At 40.3% G+C, this 17,885-nt stretch overlaps 3 protein-coding genes and 1 long non-coding RNA gene across 8 annotated transcripts; 3 read left to right on the top strand and 1 right to left on the bottom strand.

Annotated features, from left to right (window-relative positions):
* Positions 1–1,239: 1,239 nt before the first annotated feature.
* Positions 1,240–3,372, top strand: LOC118242644 (nicotinamide N-methyltransferase-like). The gene is made up of 3 exons (XM_035534608.2): positions 1,240–1,644; positions 1,713–1,905; positions 2,073–3,372. Exons 1-3 carry the CDS (start codon positions 1,485–1,487, stop codon positions 2,500–2,502), a joined length of 783 nt encoding a protein of 260 aa, XP_035390501.2. The 5' UTR covers positions 1,240–1,484; the 3' UTR covers positions 2,503–3,372.
* An 87-nt stretch (positions 3,373–3,459) lies between these two features.
* Positions 3,460–6,464, bottom strand: LOC145652084 (uncharacterized). 3 transcript variants are annotated; one of them, XR_014118289.1, is made up of 3 exons: positions 6,424–6,464; positions 4,116–4,190; positions 3,460–3,896 (listed from the first exon to the last, which is right to left on the bottom strand). It is a non-coding gene; the product is annotated as an uncharacterized LOC145652084 (long non-coding RNA). The 3 variants fall into 3 exon arrangements; XR_014118287.1 differs by lacking the exon at positions 6,424–6,464 and adding an exon at positions 4,669–5,387; XR_014118288.1 differs by lacking the exon at positions 6,424–6,464 and adding an exon at positions 4,317–4,328.
* Positions 6,465–6,585: 121 nt separating this feature from the next.
* Positions 6,586–9,096, top strand: LOC118242645 (nicotinamide N-methyltransferase-like). Of its 2 annotated transcripts, none has more exons than XM_081701476.1 (3): positions 6,586–6,815; positions 6,883–7,090; positions 7,239–9,096. In XM_081701476.1, exons 1-3 carry the CDS (start codon positions 6,659–6,661, stop codon positions 7,690–7,692), a joined length of 819 nt encoding a protein of 272 aa, XP_081557602.1. In that variant the 5' UTR covers positions 6,586–6,658; the 3' UTR covers positions 7,693–9,096. The 2 variants fall into 2 exon arrangements, with proteins under 2 accessions (XP_081557602.1, XP_035390502.2); XM_035534609.2 differs by having other exon boundaries at positions 6,593–6,815; positions 7,254–9,096.
* A 6,544-nt stretch (positions 9,097–15,640) lies between these two features.
* Positions 15,641–17,861, top strand: LOC113590733 (nicotinamide N-methyltransferase-like). Of its 2 annotated transcripts, XM_027031027.3 has the most exons (3): positions 15,641–16,016; positions 16,082–16,289; positions 16,456–17,861. In XM_027031027.3, the coding sequence occupies exons 1-3, from the start codon at positions 15,857–15,859 to the stop codon at positions 16,892–16,894; spliced, it is 807 nt and encodes a 268-aa protein (XP_026886828.3). In that variant the 5' UTR covers positions 15,641–15,856; the 3' UTR covers positions 16,895–17,861. The 2 variants fall into 2 exon arrangements, 1 of the variants encoding a protein (XP_026886828.3); XR_014118286.1 differs by having other exon boundaries at positions 15,874–16,289; positions 16,441–16,598.
* The last annotated feature ends 24 nt before the right edge of the window (positions 17,862–17,885 follow it).

Genomic DNA, 17,885 nt, shown 5'->3' with positions numbered 1-17,885 from the left:
AAGGGAGTTCTTGTGATGGAGATTAAGATGAGCAGAAACACATTTGATGGCTTCTGCCACGGCATCCTCAATAAATGTGTAAAGGTTTGATTGACAGCACATAAATTCAGGAGTCCATAGTGTAAGTTTACAAATGCACTGTTGCAGGAGTCTAAAAAGTGGTCAAATAAAAAATTTGATGCAAAGAAATGCCTTGTTCAAATCCAATTCCTTTTACTGTCGCATCACAAGCCATGTGAGTGAAAAGCACGAGGTCCACACGGCAGTGTAGTTACAACACAATACACATACAAGGAATATACAAGCTGTGTAATACAGTGGACACTACAGTACACACTCCACAATACATGCTGTACAATAAACGCTATACAATACAGTACAAAGACACTGGTCATTTTGCGATAAATGCTGTGCAGGTGTATGCTTTGCATAAATTGTACATAAAGGTCTAATAATTAAAGTAATAAATCATCTAAACTACATAGTCAACATGGGAATGTGCATGGTTGCATGATGGGATCAGTAACATTTGTGTTGACATCTGTGGAGTTTAGCAGCCTGGTGGAACATACTGTCTTTGATCCAACTGATCCGAGCTTTTGGTACTGCGGCTACCCAAAGGGAGAAGAGGGAGTGGCTCAGGTGACTGGAGTCTTGGATCTTTTTCCTCAGCCTGCTCAGGTAGTGTGCTGCATAAATAATCTGGATGGAGGGAAGCTCAATCCCTGTGATCTTCTGGGCACTGAACACTATACTCTGCAATGTTTTGCAGTTGAGGGCAGTGCAGCTCCCATACCAGGCTGTGACGCATTATACATTCCTGCACTCCTGAACTACACATCCTACAAAAGTTTACATTCTGGCAGAATTTTCTGGTTGGTATTGCAGTCTCCCACCTGACGCATCCAGACTACACCTTCTGCCTTTTAAAAGCCCGATAGTACTCTACTACAAAACGCGCCAGAAGGGTCGCCTCATTATACTGTCTCTCCTCTGCCTACTAATAATAAACTTCTGAGAAACCTTATATAGAAAAAGCATGTTGCACAATGCGTATTAAGCTGTTTAAATATATTATCAATTGTGTAATCCAATTATGCAAGTAAGCTAGTTCAGTCAAGTAAACTGTATTTTGTACATGTAACTGTAGTAAAAGTGTGTCGTCATCAAAGCTCTTCAAAGAATACGCATCTGTTTCTCTTTGCTTAGAGATCGTTAGATAGCGGTGAGCAGCGAAATACCGTAAAATCACGCATATAGTCGTATTCGTATTTAAAGCGCGGATGACTTGGCCCGTGAATAGCTAAAGCGCGCACTTCCTGAAGTGTTTAAATACCGCAAATGAGTTCTTCCAATGTCCTCCCATCTCAATAAGATCGGTTTCTTTTCATCCTTGTTTGCGAGAGAGAGAAAGAGAGCGAGCGCAGCTTTATACGCCTGTGAACGGGGATTGTCTGTCACTGTTGGAGAATACACTAAATATAATGGAGGAAGTCGCTCATTTTACTGAAGGGGAATTCTATCAGGTCCATTTTGATTCCAGGGCATATATCGACAACTTTTATTCTTGGCCACGAGGCCACGAAGAAGAAGAGAATTTTCTTTCTTTCGTCTTAGCATGTCTAAGCCGGACATTTTCAACAGGTAGGACTTTTAGCAAACGTTATAATAACTTTTTTGAATCGGTTTTGACTCAAGCGTGTCATTTTCAGGTAAATACAAAGGCCAAAGACTCATTGAAGTCGGCAGCGGACCAACAATTCACAGTATAATAAGTGCTTGCGAGTACTTCCAGGAGATAGTACAATCAGATTTTGCTGACAACAATCGCAAAGAAATTGTGAAATGGTTGAAAAACGATTGGTATCCCATCATCCAACACGTATGTGCAATCGAGGGGAAAAAGTAGGTAATTAATTAATGATAATTTAGGCCCTTAAACACGGTCCATGGCTTTGCATAACATTTTATTGGCTTTGATTATGTGGGTATGAAATTGTGCGCGTCAACGTAGTTTCTGACAAAGATTTGCCTCAAAGTAACTTTACTGACAGCAGAAACCATTCCACTAGGCCATTCGATGTGGAAGTGAACTTAAGACAGCGGGTGAAGCAAGTGCTGAAATGTGATGTCCGCTTGGAAAATCCTTTCCATCCTCACAACATCGATCCAGCCGAGTGCGTGATAACGTCTCTTTGTCTTGAAGCAGCATGCAAAGACTTGGAGACCTACAGAAAGGCACTTCGTGGAGTAGCGACACTGGTGCGCCCCGGTGGAATTCTTGTGATGGTTGGCGTTTTAGGTCAGACTTTCTACTACGTCAATGAAAAACGCTTCTCCTGCCTAATCCTAAGTAAGCCAAACATTGAAAGTATATTGGAAAACTTAGGTTTTACCATCCATGAATTCAACATACTTCCAGCGCAAGATCGGAAGAAGATCGTATCTGATTTTCAAGCTGTTTTTCATCTTGTTGCCCTGAAATCCGCTACGTACATGTGATGGGTAACGTTTCAAGGAAACTTTCAAAAAATGTGTACTTTTTTTCCCCTCGAATTCCAAATTACTTTTTCAAATTATTAATTTGATCTTATTTTGTGTTAAAGGGAGAAGGTGTTTCATTTTGAACAAAAAATCCAGATGAAGCACATTTATAATTAAGATGATTAGTGTTTCCAAACCAGGTTTCATCGCAAAACACCTGATGACTGGAAACAAGGTTTGACTTTGCTCTGTTAGAGGCAGGGTGCAGTAGACCTGTTTGGCCTTAATATTGATTTACTTGTTTAATAATTTCCTACTCTGTATTTACTGACATCCTATGAAATACTGTGCTTCAGAACAAAGATCACTTTTTGAGGCATATCTCTTTAAAACTGGTCTACTTGCAACTATAGCTCAAACCATCATTACAGTGAAAAACATTTTGTGACAGTAATGGGCCTTTTCAGTGAGTATCTATGACTGAGCACCTACAGTTTACAACAGCACAATAACAATGCAGTTCTAACCTTGCACCCCTGCTGTGGAATATCCCTTTTCTCACCACCTTCTTGCATCACCAGTAGTCTGAATCGAAGCCCTTTGAAAACCAGAGGTCTGAAAATGAGTCCTCAGTGAGTTGTACAACAATTTCACCACATTGTGTACTCATCAGTCTCAGTGGTCTGGACAGTAGGACATCATGCCCGCCACCCAAAAATGGCAACAGTGTGGTTAGTTTTTGGAGAGCTGTTCTCTTGCTTAAAAGACAAAAGATGCCTGATATTCTGTACATGCAATAAAGTCTAAAATATGAGAAACTGTGTGTTCTATTTTCTGACCAAGGACAGTTCAAATTAAACCATTTATGCTGTGTAATAAATCAGGAACATTGAAAATGAGCATTAATATAATATTTAAGCTCATTATTATTTGAGTTCAGCTGCTTAGAAAGAAGGTTATTTTCAGTATTTTTAATTACTTTTCACAGACAACTTATCATACAGTACCAAATCCTTGATGAGTATCAGTAAAGTTAATCAATGTATATAAAATATAAACGGATCCAATTTTACTTTGCATGTAAGTGAATGTTCATTAGACCTCCCTTCTAAATAACCAAACAAGGCATCATCCTCAATCTTCCCAGTCAAACCCTACAGTTCTGTGTTGGCCCACATTCTGCTGGTTACCCATGTCATTCTGATGTAGGTTTGGGTGGTTGCTGGGGTCTGGAGGAGTATTAGCTTTCCACTATGACTGGATCACTCATATCCTCCTCTTCGTCCTCCGAGTCCATGACCTCTGCCTCGTCCACCTCTTCATCGACGAGACAGTCTGTTGCGGTCCTCTTCATCCCTCTCTGTTTGGCCAGGGCCGCGGTGTAGCGGATGGTGTATATGTTCCAGTCGCAGCTGGCAAGGGGAAGAGAAAAGAGCTTTGGTTTAGACGTTACTTAAAGTAGTAGTTCAGCCAAACATTACATCATACTGCATACAATGAAAGATGATCAAACAATTGTGTTGTTCGAGCATGGCCGAAAGTTAATCAAAATTAAGACCAGTGACTGGTACACCTTATTTCCATTTCTTTGTGTATTGCATTGCGTATGTGATTGGAGGAGATGGACTTACAGTTTGGACAGGTCATCGTGGTGCCTCTGGATGCTCTTCAACAGCTGCTGAATGGTTGTGAGTATTGCTGATGACCTGTTGATCAAATGTAATGCATGCTCAAATCAAATTGTAAATAGAGGACTATGAAGGTGGTTATATGGTAGAGTTTGTGTGTTATTTCTGGCATTTGGATAAATGTACACTCTGGTTTCGTCTGACCTGCTCTTGAGCACATACAAGGAATATACAAGCTGTGTAATACAGTGGACACTACAGTACAAACTCCACAATACATGCTGTACAATAAACACTATACAATACACTACAAAGACACTGGTCATTTCATGATAAACGCTGTGTAGGTGTATGCTTTGCATAAATTGTACATAAAGGTCTAATGATTAAAGTAATAAATCATCTAAACTACATAGTCAGCATGGGAATGTGCATGGTTGCATGATGGGATCAGTAACATTTGTGTTGACATCTGCGGAGTTCAGCAGCCTGGTGGAACATACTGTCTTTGATCCCACTGATCCGAGCTTTTGGTACTGAAGTTTTTGGTACCTACAGTTTACAACAGCACAATAACAATGCGGGTGAAGCAAGTGCTGAAATGTGATGTCCGCTTGGAAAATCCTTTCCATCCTCACAACATCGATCCAGCCGAGTGCGTGATAACGTCTCTTTGTCTTGAAGCAGCATGCAAAGACTTGGAGACCTACAGAAAGGCACTTCGTGGAGTAGCGACACTGGTGCGCCCCGGTGGAATTCTTGTGATGGTTGGCATTTTAGGTCAGATTTTCTACTACGTCAATGAAAAACGTTTCTCCTGCCTAATCCTAAGTAAGCCAAACATTGAAAGTATATTGGAAAACGTAGGTTTTACCATCCATGAATTCAACATACTTCCAGCGCAAGACCGGGAGAAGATCGTATCTGATTTTCAAGCTGTTTTTCATCATGTTGCCCTGAAATCCGCTACATACACATTTGATGGGTAACGTTTCAAGGAAACTTTCAAAAAATGTGTAATTTTTTTTCCCCTCGATTTCCAAATTACTTTTTCAAATTATTAATTTGATCTTATTTTGTGTTAAAGGGAGAAGGTATTTCATTTTGAACAAAAAATCCAGATGAAGCACATTTATAATTGAGATGATTAGTGTTTCCAAACCAGGTTTCATTGCAAAACATCTGATGACTGGAAACATAAGGTTTGACTTTGCTCTGTTAGAAGCAGGGTGCAATAGACCTGTTTGGCCTTAATATTGATTTACTTGTTTAATAATTTCCTACTCTGTATTTACTGATGTCCTATGAAATACTGTGCTTCAGAACAAAGATCACTTTTTGAGGCATATCTCTTTAAAACTGGTCTACTTGCAACTATAGCTCAAACCATCATTACAGTGAAAAACATTTTGTGACAGTAAAGTAATGGGCCTTTTCAGTGAGTATCTATGCACCTACAGTTTACAACAGCACAATAACAATGCAAGTTAAAAGGTTTTCCATCTTAAGTGTGTCCATGTAGTTAGAATATCACTTGAATAGGGCTGCCCAAGTCCAGTCCTAGAGATCTACAGTCCTACATAGTTTAGATCTACCCAAAGGGAGAAGAGGGAGTGGCTCAGGTGACTGGAGTCTTGGATCTTTTTCCTCAGCCTGCTCAGGTAGTGTGCTGCATAAATAATCTGGATGGAGGGAAGCTCAATCCCTGTGATCTTCTGGGCACTGAACACTATACTCTGTAGTGCTTTGCAGTTGAGGGCAGTGCAGCTCCCATACCAGGCTGTGACGCATTATACACTCCTGCACTCCTGAACTACACATCCTACAAAAGTTTACATTCTGGCAGAATTTTTTGGTTGGTATTGCAGTCTCCCACCTGACGCATCCAGACTACACCTTCTGCCTTTTAAAAGCCCGATAGTAGTACTCTACGCGCCAGAAGGGTCGCCTCATTATACTGTCTCTCCTCTGCCTACTAATAATAAACTTCTGAGAAACCTTATATAGAAAAAGCATGTTGCACAATGCGTATTAAACTGTTTAAATATATTATCAATGGTGTAATCCAATTATGCAAGTAAGCTAGTTCAGTCAAGTAAACTGTATTTTGTACATGTAACTGTAGTAAAAGTGTGTCGTTATCAAAGCTCTTGAAAGAATACGCATCTGTTTCTCTTTGCTTAGAGATGGTTAGATAGTGGTGAGCAGCGAAATAGCGTAAAATCATGCATATAGTGGTATTCGTATTTAATGCGCGGATGACTTGGGCCGTCAATAGGTAAAGCGCGCACTTCCTGAAGTGTTTAAATACCGTAAATGAGTTCTTGGAGTGTCCCCCCGATCCGAGAGAGAGAGAGAGAGAGAGAGAGAGAGAGAGAGAGAGAGAGAGAGAGAGAGAGAGAGAGAGAGAGAGAGAGAGAGAGAGAGAGAGAGAGAGAGAGAGAGAGAGAGAGAGAGAGAGAGAGAGAGAGAGAGAGAGAGAGAAGCAGCTTTATATACCTGTGAACGGGGATTGTCTGTCACTGTTGGAGAATACACTAAATATAATGGAGGAAGTCGCTCATTTTACTGAAGGGGAATTCTATCAGGTCCATTTTGATTCCAGGGCATATATCGACAACTTTTATTTTTGTCCACGAGGCCACGAAGAAGAGAATTTTCTTTCTTTCGTCTTAGCATGTCTAAGCCGGACATTTTCAACAGGTAGGACTTTTAGCAAACGTTATAATAACTTTTTGAATCGGTTTTGACTCAAGCGTGTCATTTTCAGGTAAATACAAAGGCCAAAGACTCATTGAAGTCGGCAACGGACCAACAATTCACAGTATAATAAGTGCTTGCGAGTACTTCCAGGAGATTGTACTATCAGATTTTGCTGACAACAATCGCAAAGAAATTGTGAAATGGTTGAAAAACGAAGAAGGGTGTTTCGATTGGAATCCCATCATCCAACACGTATGTGCAATCGAGGGGAAAAGGTAGGTAATTAATGATAATTTAGGCCCTTAAACACGGTCCATGGCTTTGCATAACATTTTATTGACTTTGATTATGTGGGTATGAAATTGTGCGCGTCAACGTAGTTTCTGACAAAGATTTGCCTCAAAGTAACTTTACTGACAGCAGAAACCATTCCACTAGGCCATTCGATGTGGAAGTGAACTTAAGACAGCGGGTGAAGCAAGTGCTGAAATGTGATGTCCGCTTGGAAAATCCTTTCCATCCTCACAACATCGATCCAGCCGAGTGCGTGATAACGTCTCTTTGTCTTGAAGCAGCATGCAAAGACTTGGAGACCTACAGAAAGGCACTTCGTGGAGTAGCGACACTGGTGCGCCCCGATGGAATTCTTGTGATGGTTGGCGTTTTAGGTCAGACTTTCTACTACGTCAATGACAAACGCTTCTCCTGCCTAATCCTAAGTAAGCCAAACATTGAAAGTATATTGGAAAACTTAGGTTTTACCATCCATGAATTCAACATACTTCCAGCGCAAGATCGGAAGAAGATCGTATCTGATTTTCAAGCTGTTTTTCATCTTGTTGCCCTGAAATCCGCTACGTACACATGTGATGGGTAACGTTTCAAGGAAACTTTCAAAACATGTGTACTTTTTTTCCCCTCGATTTCCAAATTACTTTTTCAAATTATTAATTTGATCTTATTTTGTGTTAAAGGGAGAAGGTGTTTCATTTTGAACAAAAAATCCAGATGAAGCACATTTATAATTAAGATGATTAGTGTTTCCAAACCAGGTTTCATCGCAAATCATCTGATGACTGGAAACATAAGGTTTGACTTTGCTCTGTTAGAGGCAGGGTGCAATAGACCTGTTTGGCCTTAATATTGATTTACTTGTTTAATAATTTCCTACTCTGTATTTACTGACATCCTATGAAATATTGTGCTTCAGAACAAAGATCACTTTTTGAGGCATATCTCTTTAAAACTGGTCTACTTGCAATTATAGCTCAAACCATCATTACAGTGAAAAACATTTTGTGACAGTAAAGTAATGGGCCTTTTCAGTGAGTATCTATGCACCTACAGTTTACAACAGCACAATAACAATGCAAGTTAAAAGGTTTTCAATCTTAAGTGTGTCCATGTAGTTAGAATATCACTTGAATAGGGCTGCCCAAGTCCAGTCCTAGAGAGCTACAGTCCTACATAGTTTAGATCCAACTCCGACCAGCACACCTGGATCTAATATTGTGATATTACTGAAGGACTTCATAAACTGGATCAGGTGTGTTGGGTTTAGCTCCAGTTCTAATCTTGCACTCCTGCTGTGGAATATCCCTTTTCCCACCACCTTCTTGCATCACCAGTGGTCTGAATCGAAGCCCTTTGAAAACCAGAGGTCTGAAAATGAGTCCTCAGTGAGTTGTACAACAATTTCACCACATTGTGTACTCATCAGTCTCAGTGGTCTGGACAGTAGGACATCATGCCCGCCATCCCAAAAATGGCAACATTTAACAGTGTGGTTAGTTTTTGGAGAGCTGTTCTCTTGCCTAAAAGACAAAAGAAGCCTGATATTCTGTACATGCAATAAAATCTAAAATATGAGAAACTGTGTGTTCTATTTTCTGACCAAGGACAGTTCAAATTAAACCATTTATGCTGTGTAATAAATCAGGAACATTGAAAATGAGCATTAATATAATATTTAAGCTCATTATTATTTGAGTTCAGCTGCTTAGAAAGAAGGTTCTTTTCAGTATTTTTAATTACTTTTCACAGACAACTTATCATACAGTACCAAATCCTTGATGAGTATCAGTAAAGTTAATCAATGTATATAAAATATAAACAGATCCAATTTTACTTTGCATGTAGGTGAATGTTCATTAGACCTCCCTTCTAAATAACCAAACAAGGCATCATCCTCAATCTTCCCAGTCAAACCCTACAGTTCTGTGTTGGCCCACATTCTGCTGGTTACCCATGTCATTCTGATGTAGGTTTGGGTGGTTGCTGGGGTCTGTATTAGCTTTCCACTATGACTGGATCACTCATATCCTCCTCTTCGTCCTCCGAGTCCATGACCTCTGCCTCGTCCACCTCTTCATCGACGAGACAGTCTGTTGCGGTCCTCTTCATCCCTCTCTGTTTGGCCAGGGCCGCGGTGTAGCGGATGGTGTATATGTTCCAGTCGCAGCTGGCAAGGGGAAGAGAAAAGAGCTTTGGTTTAGACGTTACTTAAAGTAGTAGTTCAGCCAAACATTACATCATACTGCATACAATGAAAGATGATCAAACAATTGTGTTGTTCGAGCATGGCCGAAAGTTAATCAAAATTAAGACCAGTGACTGGTACACCTTATTTCCATTTCTGTGTGTATAGCATTGCGTATGTGATTGGAGGAGATGGACTTACAGTTTGGACAGGTAATCGTGGTGCCTCTGGATGCTCTTCAACAGCTGCTGAATGGTTGTGAGTATTGCTGATGACCTGTTGATCAAATGTAGTGCATGCTCAAATCAAATTGTAGAGGACTATGAAGGTGGTTATATGGTAGAGTTTGTGTGTTATTTCTGGCATTTGGAGAAATGTACACCCTGGTTTCGTCTGACCTGCTCTTGAGCTTCTGCCCATGCAAGGTGAGGAGGTTCTGGGCCCATGTGAGGTAGAACTGCAGATGTCTGGACTTCTCCAGAGATGAGGCCACAAAGTCCAGCAACTTCTCCACATAAACATCTGGCAGTGAGCTGGATACCAATTCCGCTAAACGATCAAAAATGATACCATAACTAAAAAAAGGATATACACATACATGTGCCTGTCAAAATAAACAGCAAAGTTTAAGCAGTATCTAAAGAAGTTCTGAAAATGACCATGAAATTTATGACTAAGTACATACTGAAATATTACAAGTTGCACATACTTTGGTTGTAAGGCACAGATTCCAGCACTTCTCTAATTAAACTGGTCCCATTCAGGCGAAAAGCTAGCACAATGGCTGATGTCCATTCCTTCTTCTTCAACTGATGACGTACGCTGACTGGTGTAACGTCCATGTCCAGGTCATAGGGGTCAAACACCAGCGAGGTGTCTAGGGAGTAGACGAGCAATCCCTCCATGGAGGCTGTGGCCCAGCTGCGCCCTTATTGGTGCAGAGGAATATCATATTGTTAACTGACAGGAATCTCTCATTGTGTTATTGACTGATTTACCCCAATTTGAACACCATATGCATGGAGTGGAACAAATTGCAACATTCCAACAAGCTGTCCAACATGACTGATCCCTGGTATAATCTGGACATTTCACACTCAACTGGTTCTACTAGGAGTGCTGCGAAAAACAAAAACCAGAAGTGAGCTGTAATCGTCTGTACGAAAACTGCTGGCAGATAAGAGGGATCAAAGAATGAAAAAACAGGCCACTACCAGGCACATCACGTTACAATTTAACATTGGTGAGCACAAGCTCTCACAACGCATCACCTACTAAACTTTGAACCAAAAAAGTCATCACAGCAACAATATCAAGAGTTGATGTCTGTGAAAAACAGGAAAGTAAATCTTAAGAAGCCACAGCTGCATCAGAACTGGACCTCTGAGGAGTGGAAATAATTGTTTGGTTAGAGCAGTGATGATTATTGGTGCATCAGATCAGAATTTGGTGTGAATGATGTCCACGGAGCCAGTTCATGGACTCTTCCTGTTTGGTGACAGCAGTACAGGACAGTGGTGGAAGTTTGCGGATGTTGGCAATGTTCTTCTGCCTTACACTGGGTGTGCCTGATACCCAATCAAAAACAGCTGAATAACACGACTGATCTGAACATCACATGCCCCATTTTGTAGACTTCATGCCATTCTAAAGGTCTAAAGAGGTGCAACAGTACTGGATACACCTAATAGATAGGTATACCTAATAAATGGTTAATCTGTTTTATATAAGGATCTAAGGATTACTTACCAGTGGGGGAGAAGTGGAGAGAGGTAACACGAATCTCTGGCTTAAAGTGACGGGAGCTCATGTCGCCTGGGAGAGGTGAGAGAAAGTTGGATTTCCCCACAAACACAACATCTTAAGTGGTGACTCTGGGTTCATCTTCAGAACAGATTACTCTTAATCTTGGAATAGATTAGATCATTGTTGTGGATTCCCATCAGAAATGACCTTTCAGGACTAGAATAAGCAATCCTAAACATCTGATTGCAGTGCCTTATACTGCCCTCTTTAACCATGCAACACTACTAGTACGTATTGACAACCACCATGACAGCAGACATAATGAACAGCAAGAGTCCTTTTACCTCTCCTGACTCCAGGCAGGCGGAGTTCAACTCCGTCGCCATCTCCTGCACCTTCGTCCACTAGTGCCAGGCTACCAAACTCCGTCATTTTACGCCTGTCCAAGAACTCCTGACACAGTGACACATGAGAGTTAAGTTACTAGTGTATGGAAATTTACAATACTCAGATGACTGGGAGATTGGTCTAATTGATCCTCATCTGTATCTCACTACTGAGCCCGCATCGTGGGGGTCCTTACCAAAGGGTGCAGTAAGGACACATAGTGAGCACCCCTTTAATTGCCAGAATGAGAACTGGGACAGGTCTACAGGCTTGCGGTGCTTGTGTGCTGTTGTGGACTGCAGGCCTGCGAGTGCACCGTTTGGGGCTGGGCATGTGCGTGTGGAAATGCTGGGCAGATGTTTGAATTTGTATCTCATGCCCTGCTCTGTGTCCATCTCCTGCCTACATCCCACCAGTGTCCTGAAAGACACTGCATTCTCTTCCTTTGTCACTTTTCATGCTCGGAATTCCTCTGTTGAGCTTCCTTAATTGATTCCCTATTTTAACTTTCCATTTTAGACCTCTGGTTCTTTTAAAATGTTGCCACTGTTCTTTGAGTTGTTCATTAAGCAAACCATTTATGGTTTAAAAAAATATTTCTCCCCTTCAGATAACACAATAAAACAATTATTTATTATTTTTAAAACAGGCCACAAATAAACTCGAATCCTCTTCCAAGTTGGAAAATGGTGGAAGACAACAGGGTCTCAACTCAAAGGTCCAGTGTCCTATCGCTATGGTAACACATCCACGGACATTCCATCCATAACTGTGAGGCCATCTGTTTGCAGCAGTTGGAAAACTTTTCCCAAACCTTTACAAACCTCTTTATATGAGCTATAAACAAAACAGGAATTTATCCCCCACTCCCTATACATGTATGTAACTTACCGTAGTAGCAAACTGTGATGATTGATTCTTGCAGAGGTGGGTTTGTTGTTTGGGGGGGGGGGTGTTCTTTGTTTGTTTTACCTGTCTCTCTCTGCTCTGTACCATCAGAGATCCTTTTCTGTTAGTTGGTGATGTATACAATAAGAAGTCATGTTGACTGTGCGTTGGGCCTTTGTCTACATTTTGAACTCTAGAGAAACACTGAAAGCGAGCAGCTGCTTGTGCCGTTTAGTCTCTGCTTACCTGCGTTCAGAGTTGCGGAGAACACTCAACACCTTCCTCTCCGCCGTACTATGTTTGTGAATTTGAAGCAACTAACCATAGCATTAGAGATCACTATTTTTCATAAATCTGTGAAAGAGATCAACGTTTTGGAGCACTTTACTAAAACTTATTTGCCATACTTATATACTGCACTGTATAAAGGAAGTTTAATCCTTTTGTAAACTTTTCTTTTATTTAAGAATTTTATGCAGTTTAACCTACTGAGAAGGTATAGTGAATTATACACAATAGCATCAGATATCCTTGATCCAAAACACTGTGGATACAATTTGCGCCAGTCTAGGACCAGTCATGCCAACATTATTAGGACTACAAAAATGAGTGAAACTGGCTATAGGTCAAGGGACAGCTTCTGCAAACACATCAAGAACTGTCCATATGATGAATATGCACAAAATGTGTACATCTATCAATTTGGCTGATACACAAACAATATTAAAGTACTGGTATGGTATTTTGAGTCAATGTTCTGTTCTCCCTGCCAGAAGATTACAGGTAATGACACCATTAAAATGTTCAGTTCTTTTTGTTTTTTTAAAATTACTAGTACAGTAAGTACAATTTCCTCCTAACAGAGAGCCATTTGTGCCTCTTATACTTTTATTGGTTTAATTTGTTTAGATTTTGTTTCCTTAATTTTTATTGTTTAATTTTATATTTTAGTGGTACCTGTGGCAGTAGGAGTAATGAATGGCATTACTTTTCATAGTCATTAGAGCTGTCGCCTCATCATAATTGAATTATTACCAGTCCTTAGTCCCTAGACACTACTAGTTGTGCTTTCTTTAAGTGGTGCTTCAGCTAGTGGCATCACTACCACTGGTGTAACAACCGCCGTCTTATTGTTTTTTGTTTTTAAGATGATTCGTTACTGTTGAGGGAGTTCAAACAGACGGTATTGTTATGCTGTTAAGTTGCTGTCTTGATGAAGCCTCCAAAACTGCTGGAAGTTTAATGGTATAATTTTGTTAAGTGACATTTTCCACCTTTCTATTTGTATCTCAGATAGAAACTGGAACAAGTTAAACTTTGGAGTTAAGATGTTCTGCTCCATTTTGGTGTGTCGTGTGTATGTTACACATGATCACTTTCCCCTTTTTTCCCCCTCCTCATTTTTTTGATTAAGCACAGTGCCAATTAACATGTCAGTAACAGTGATGTAAAATGTTCACATTGCACTTCCTTTTACACAGAGCCAAACAGTTTGTAGAGTTACTGAAGGTCTTCTTTTTTTGTGTAATTTACTATAGATTTGTAAAGGGACATTTTTGAGAGAGTATCTTCAATCTAAATTACTGATATTTTTAATTATTTATTTTTTCCAACATACTTGAACTGACCCTTACACTGTTATAAAGCATAGCAGTGGCCAGTATTACTGATCCCCTCATACTCTTTTGTTGTCTTGCTGTGAATGTTATCTAGATTTTGCATAAATCACTCTAATGTTGTAATTGATGGAAGTTAAAATGGTGTGCTCTCTTCATTAAAGGTTCTGGTATTTACATCTTGACATTTCATTTTTTCACAGTAGTATCTATCTGTAAGTCAGATGTGCTTTAGAAACAGCTGCTTTAGGAAGGCCGTGCTCGCTGGCTCTCGGTGTGGGGGTGTGTGTGGGCATGATCTGGAAAAGTTTGTAGATGAATGAGCCTCTTTATCCTGCCCTGTTGCCACCTACAAATATCCATAAATAGTCGATGCAAATTCATTATTGTGAGAGTCCAGTTCATTACTATGTAAGCACGAAAGGCAAAAATAAATTGTAGAATATGCAAAGGGAGTTCTTGTGATGGAGATTAAGATGAGCAGAAACACATTTGATGGCTTCTGCCACGGCATCCTCAATAAATGTGTAAAGGTTTGATTGACAGCACATAAATTCAGGAGTCCATAGTGTAAGTTTACAAATGCACTGTTGCAGGAGTCTAAAAAGTGGTCAAATAAAAAATTTGATGCAAAGAAATGCCTTGTTCAAATCCAATTCCTTTTACTGTCGCATCACAAGCCATGTGAGTGAAAAGCACGAGGTCCACACGGCAGTGTAGTTACAACACAATACACATACAAGGAATATACAAGCTGTGTAATACAGTGGACACTACAGTACACACTCCACAATACATGCTGTACAATAAACGCTATACAATACAGTACAAAGACACTGGTCATTTTGCGATAAATGCTGTGCAGGTGTATGCTTTGCATAAATTGTACATAAAGGTCTAATAATTAAAGTAATAAATCATCTAAACTACATAGTCAACATGGGAATGTGCATGGTTGCATGATGGGATCAGTAACATTTGTGTTGACATCTGTGGAGTTTAGCAGCCTGGTGGAACATACTGTCTTTGATCCAACTGATCCGAGCTTTTGGTACTGCGGCTACCCAAAGGGAGAAGAGGGAGTGGCTCAGGTGACTGGAGTCTTGGATCTTTTTCCTCAGCCTGCTCAGGTAGTGTGCTGCATAAATAATCTGGATGGAGGGAAGCTCAATCCCTGTGATCTTCTGGGCACTGAACACTATACTCTGCAATGTTTTGCAGTTGAGGGCAGTGCAGCTCCCATACCAGGCTGTGACGCATTATACATTCCTGCACTCCTGAACTACACATCCTACAAAAGTTTACATTCTGGCAGAATTTTCTGGTTGGTATTGCAGTCTCCCACCTGACGCATCCAGACTACACCTTCTGCCTTTTAAAAGCCCGATAGTACTCTACTACAAAACGCGCCAGAAGGGTCGCCTCATTATACTGTCTCTCCTCTGCCTACTAATAATAAACTTCTGAGAAACCTTATATAGAAAAAGCATGTTGCACAATGCGTATTAAGCTGTTTAAATATATTATCAATTGTGTAATCCAATTATGCAAGTAAGCTAGTTCAGTCAAGTAAACTGTATTTTGTACATGTAACTGTAGTAAAAGTGTGTCGTCATCAAAGCTCTTCAAAGAATACGCATCTGTTTCTCTTTGCTTAGAGATCGTTAGATAGCGGTGAGCAGCGAAATACCGTAAAATCACGCATATAGTCGTATTCGTATTTAAAGCGCGGATGACTTGGCCCGTGAATAGCTAAAGCGCGCACTTCCTGAAGTGTTTAAATACCGCAAATGAGTTCTTCCAATGTCCTCCCATCTCAATAAGATCGGTTTCTTTTCATCCTTGTTTGCGAGAGAGAGAGAGCGCAGCTTCATACGCCTGTGAACGGGGATTGTCTGTCACTGTTGGAGAATACACTAAATATAATGGAGGAAGTCGCTCATTTTACTGAAGGGGAATTCTATCAGGTCCATTTTGATTCCAGGGCATATATCGACAACTTTTATTTTTGTCCACGAGGCCACGAAGAAGAAGAGAATTTTCTTTCTTTCGTCTTAGCATGTCTAAGCCGGACATTTTCAACAGGTAGGACTTTTAGCAAACGTTATAACCTTTTTGAATCGGTTTTGACTCAAGCGTGTCATTTTCAGGTAAATACAAAGGCCAAAGACTCATTGAAGTCGGCAGCGGACCAACAATTCACAGTATAATAAGTGCTTGTGAGTACTTCCAGGAGATTGTACTATCAGATTTTGCTGACAACAATCGCAAAGAAATTGTGAAATGGTTGAAAAACGAAGAAGGGTGTTTCGATTGGAATCCCATCATCCAACACGTATGTGCAATCGAGGGGAAAAGGTAGGTAATTAATGATAATTTAGACCCTTAAACACGGTCCATGGCTTTGCATAACATTTTATTGACTTTGATTATGTGGGTATGAAATTGTGCGCGTCAACGTAGTTTCTGACAAAGATTTGCCTCAAAGTAACTTCCTTACTGACAGCAGAAACCATTCCACTAGGCCATTCGATGTGGAAGTGAACTTAAGACAGCGGGTGAAGCAAGTGCTGAAATGTGATGTCCGCTTGGAAAATCCTTTCCATCCTCACAACATCGATCCAGCCGAGTGCGTGATAACGTCTCTTTGTCTTGAAGCAGCATGCAAAGACTTGGAGACCTACAGAAAGGCACTTCGTGGAGTAGCGACACTGGTGCGCCCCGGTGGAATTCTTGTGATGGTTGGCGTTTTAGGTCAGACTTTCTACTACGTCAATGACAAACGCTTCTCCTGCCTAATCCTAAGTAAGCCAAACATTGAAAGTATATTGGAAAACTTAGGTTTTACCATCCATGAATTCAACATACTTCCAGCGCAAGATCGGAAGAAGATCGTATCTGATTTTCAAGCTGTTTTTCATCTTGTTGCCCTGAAATCCGCTACGTACACATGTGATGGGTAACGTTTCAAGGAAACTTTCAAAAAATGTGTACTTTTTTTCCCCCTCGATTTCCAAGTTACTTTTTCAAATTATTAATTTGATCTTATTTTGTGTTAAAGGGAGAAGGTGTTTCACTTTGAACAAAAAAATCCAGATGAAGCACATTTATAATTAAGATGATTAGTGTTTCCAAACCAGGTTTCATCGCAAATCATCTGATGACTGGAAACATAAGGTTTGAGTTTGGTCTGTTAGAGGCAGGGTGCAATAGACCTGTTTGGCCTTAATATTAATTTACTTGTTTAATAATTTCCTACTCTGTATTTACTGACGTCCTATGAAATACTGTGCTTTAGAACAAAGATCACTTTTTGAGGCATATCTCTTTAAAACTGGTCTACTTGCAACTATAGCTCAAACCATCATTACCGTGAAAAACATTTTGTGACAGTAAAGTAATGGGCCTTTTCAGTGAGTATCTATGACTGAGCACCTACAGTTTACAACAGCACAATAACAATGCAAGTTAAAAGGTTTTCAATCTTAAGTGTGTCCATGTAGTTAGAATATCACTTGAATAGGGCTGCCCAAGTCCAGTCCTAGAGATCTACAGTTCTACATAGTTTAGATCCAACTCCGACCAGCACACCTGGATCTAATATTGTGATATTGCTGAAGGACTTCATAAACTGGATCAGGTGTGTTGTGTTTAGCTCCAGTTCTAATCTTGCACTCCTGCTGTGGAATATCCCGTTTTCCACCACCTTCTTGCATCACCAGTAGTCTGAATCGAAGCCCTTTGAAAACCAGAGGTCTGAAAATGAGTCCTCAGTGAGTTGTACAACAATTTCACCACATTGTGTACTCATCAGTCTCAGTGGTCTGGACAGTAGGACATCATGCCCGCCACCCAAAAATGGCAACAGTGTGGTTAGTTTTTGGAGAGCTGTTCTCTTGCTTAAAAGACAAAAGATGCCTGATATTCTGTACATGCAATAAAGTCTAAAATATG

Source organism: Electrophorus electricus, chromosome 18 (assembly GCF_041902795.1).
Source record: "Electrophorus electricus isolate QZ-2024a chromosome 18, ASM4190279v1, whole genome shotgun sequence".
Classification (NCBI taxonomy): Eukaryota; Metazoa; Chordata; class Actinopteri; order Gymnotiformes; family Gymnotidae; genus Electrophorus; species Electrophorus electricus.
This window is presented reverse-complemented; position numbering and strand designations above follow the sequence as displayed.

Bases quoted from the DNA above. Each gene is read 5' to 3' on its own strand.
- LOC118242645 (XM_081701476.1), top strand. From the start codon at position 6,659: ATGGAGGAAGTCGCTCATTTTACTGAAGGGGAATTCTATCAGGTCCAT. The intron at 6,816-6,882 runs GTAGGACTTTTA...TGTCATTTTCAG, and splicing joins AAGCCGGACATTTTCAACAG to GTAAATACAAAGGCCAAAGA. The intron at 7,091-7,238 runs GTAGGTAATTAA...TACTGACAGCAG, and splicing joins TGTGCAATCGAGGGGAAAAG to AAACCATTCCACTAGGCCAT.
- LOC113590733 (XM_027031027.3), top strand. From the start codon at position 15,857: ATGGAGGAAGTCGCTCATTTTACTGAAGGGGAATTCTATCAGGTCCAT. The intron at 16,017-16,081 runs GTAGGACTTTTA...TGTCATTTTCAG, and splicing joins AAGCCGGACATTTTCAACAG to GTAAATACAAAGGCCAAAGA. The intron at 16,290-16,455 runs GTAGGTAATTAA...CCATTCCACTAG, and splicing joins TGTGCAATCGAGGGGAAAAG to GCCATTCGATGTGGAAGTGA.
- LOC118242644 (XM_035534608.2), top strand. From the start codon at position 1,485: ATGGAGGAAGTCGCTCATTTTACTGAAGGGGAATTCTATCAGGTCCAT. The intron at 1,645-1,712 runs GTAGGACTTTTA...TGTCATTTTCAG, and splicing joins AAGCCGGACATTTTCAACAG to GTAAATACAAAGGCCAAAGA. The intron at 1,906-2,072 runs GTAGGTAATTAA...CCATTCCACTAG, and splicing joins TGTGCAATCGAGGGGAAAAA to GCCATTCGATGTGGAAGTGA.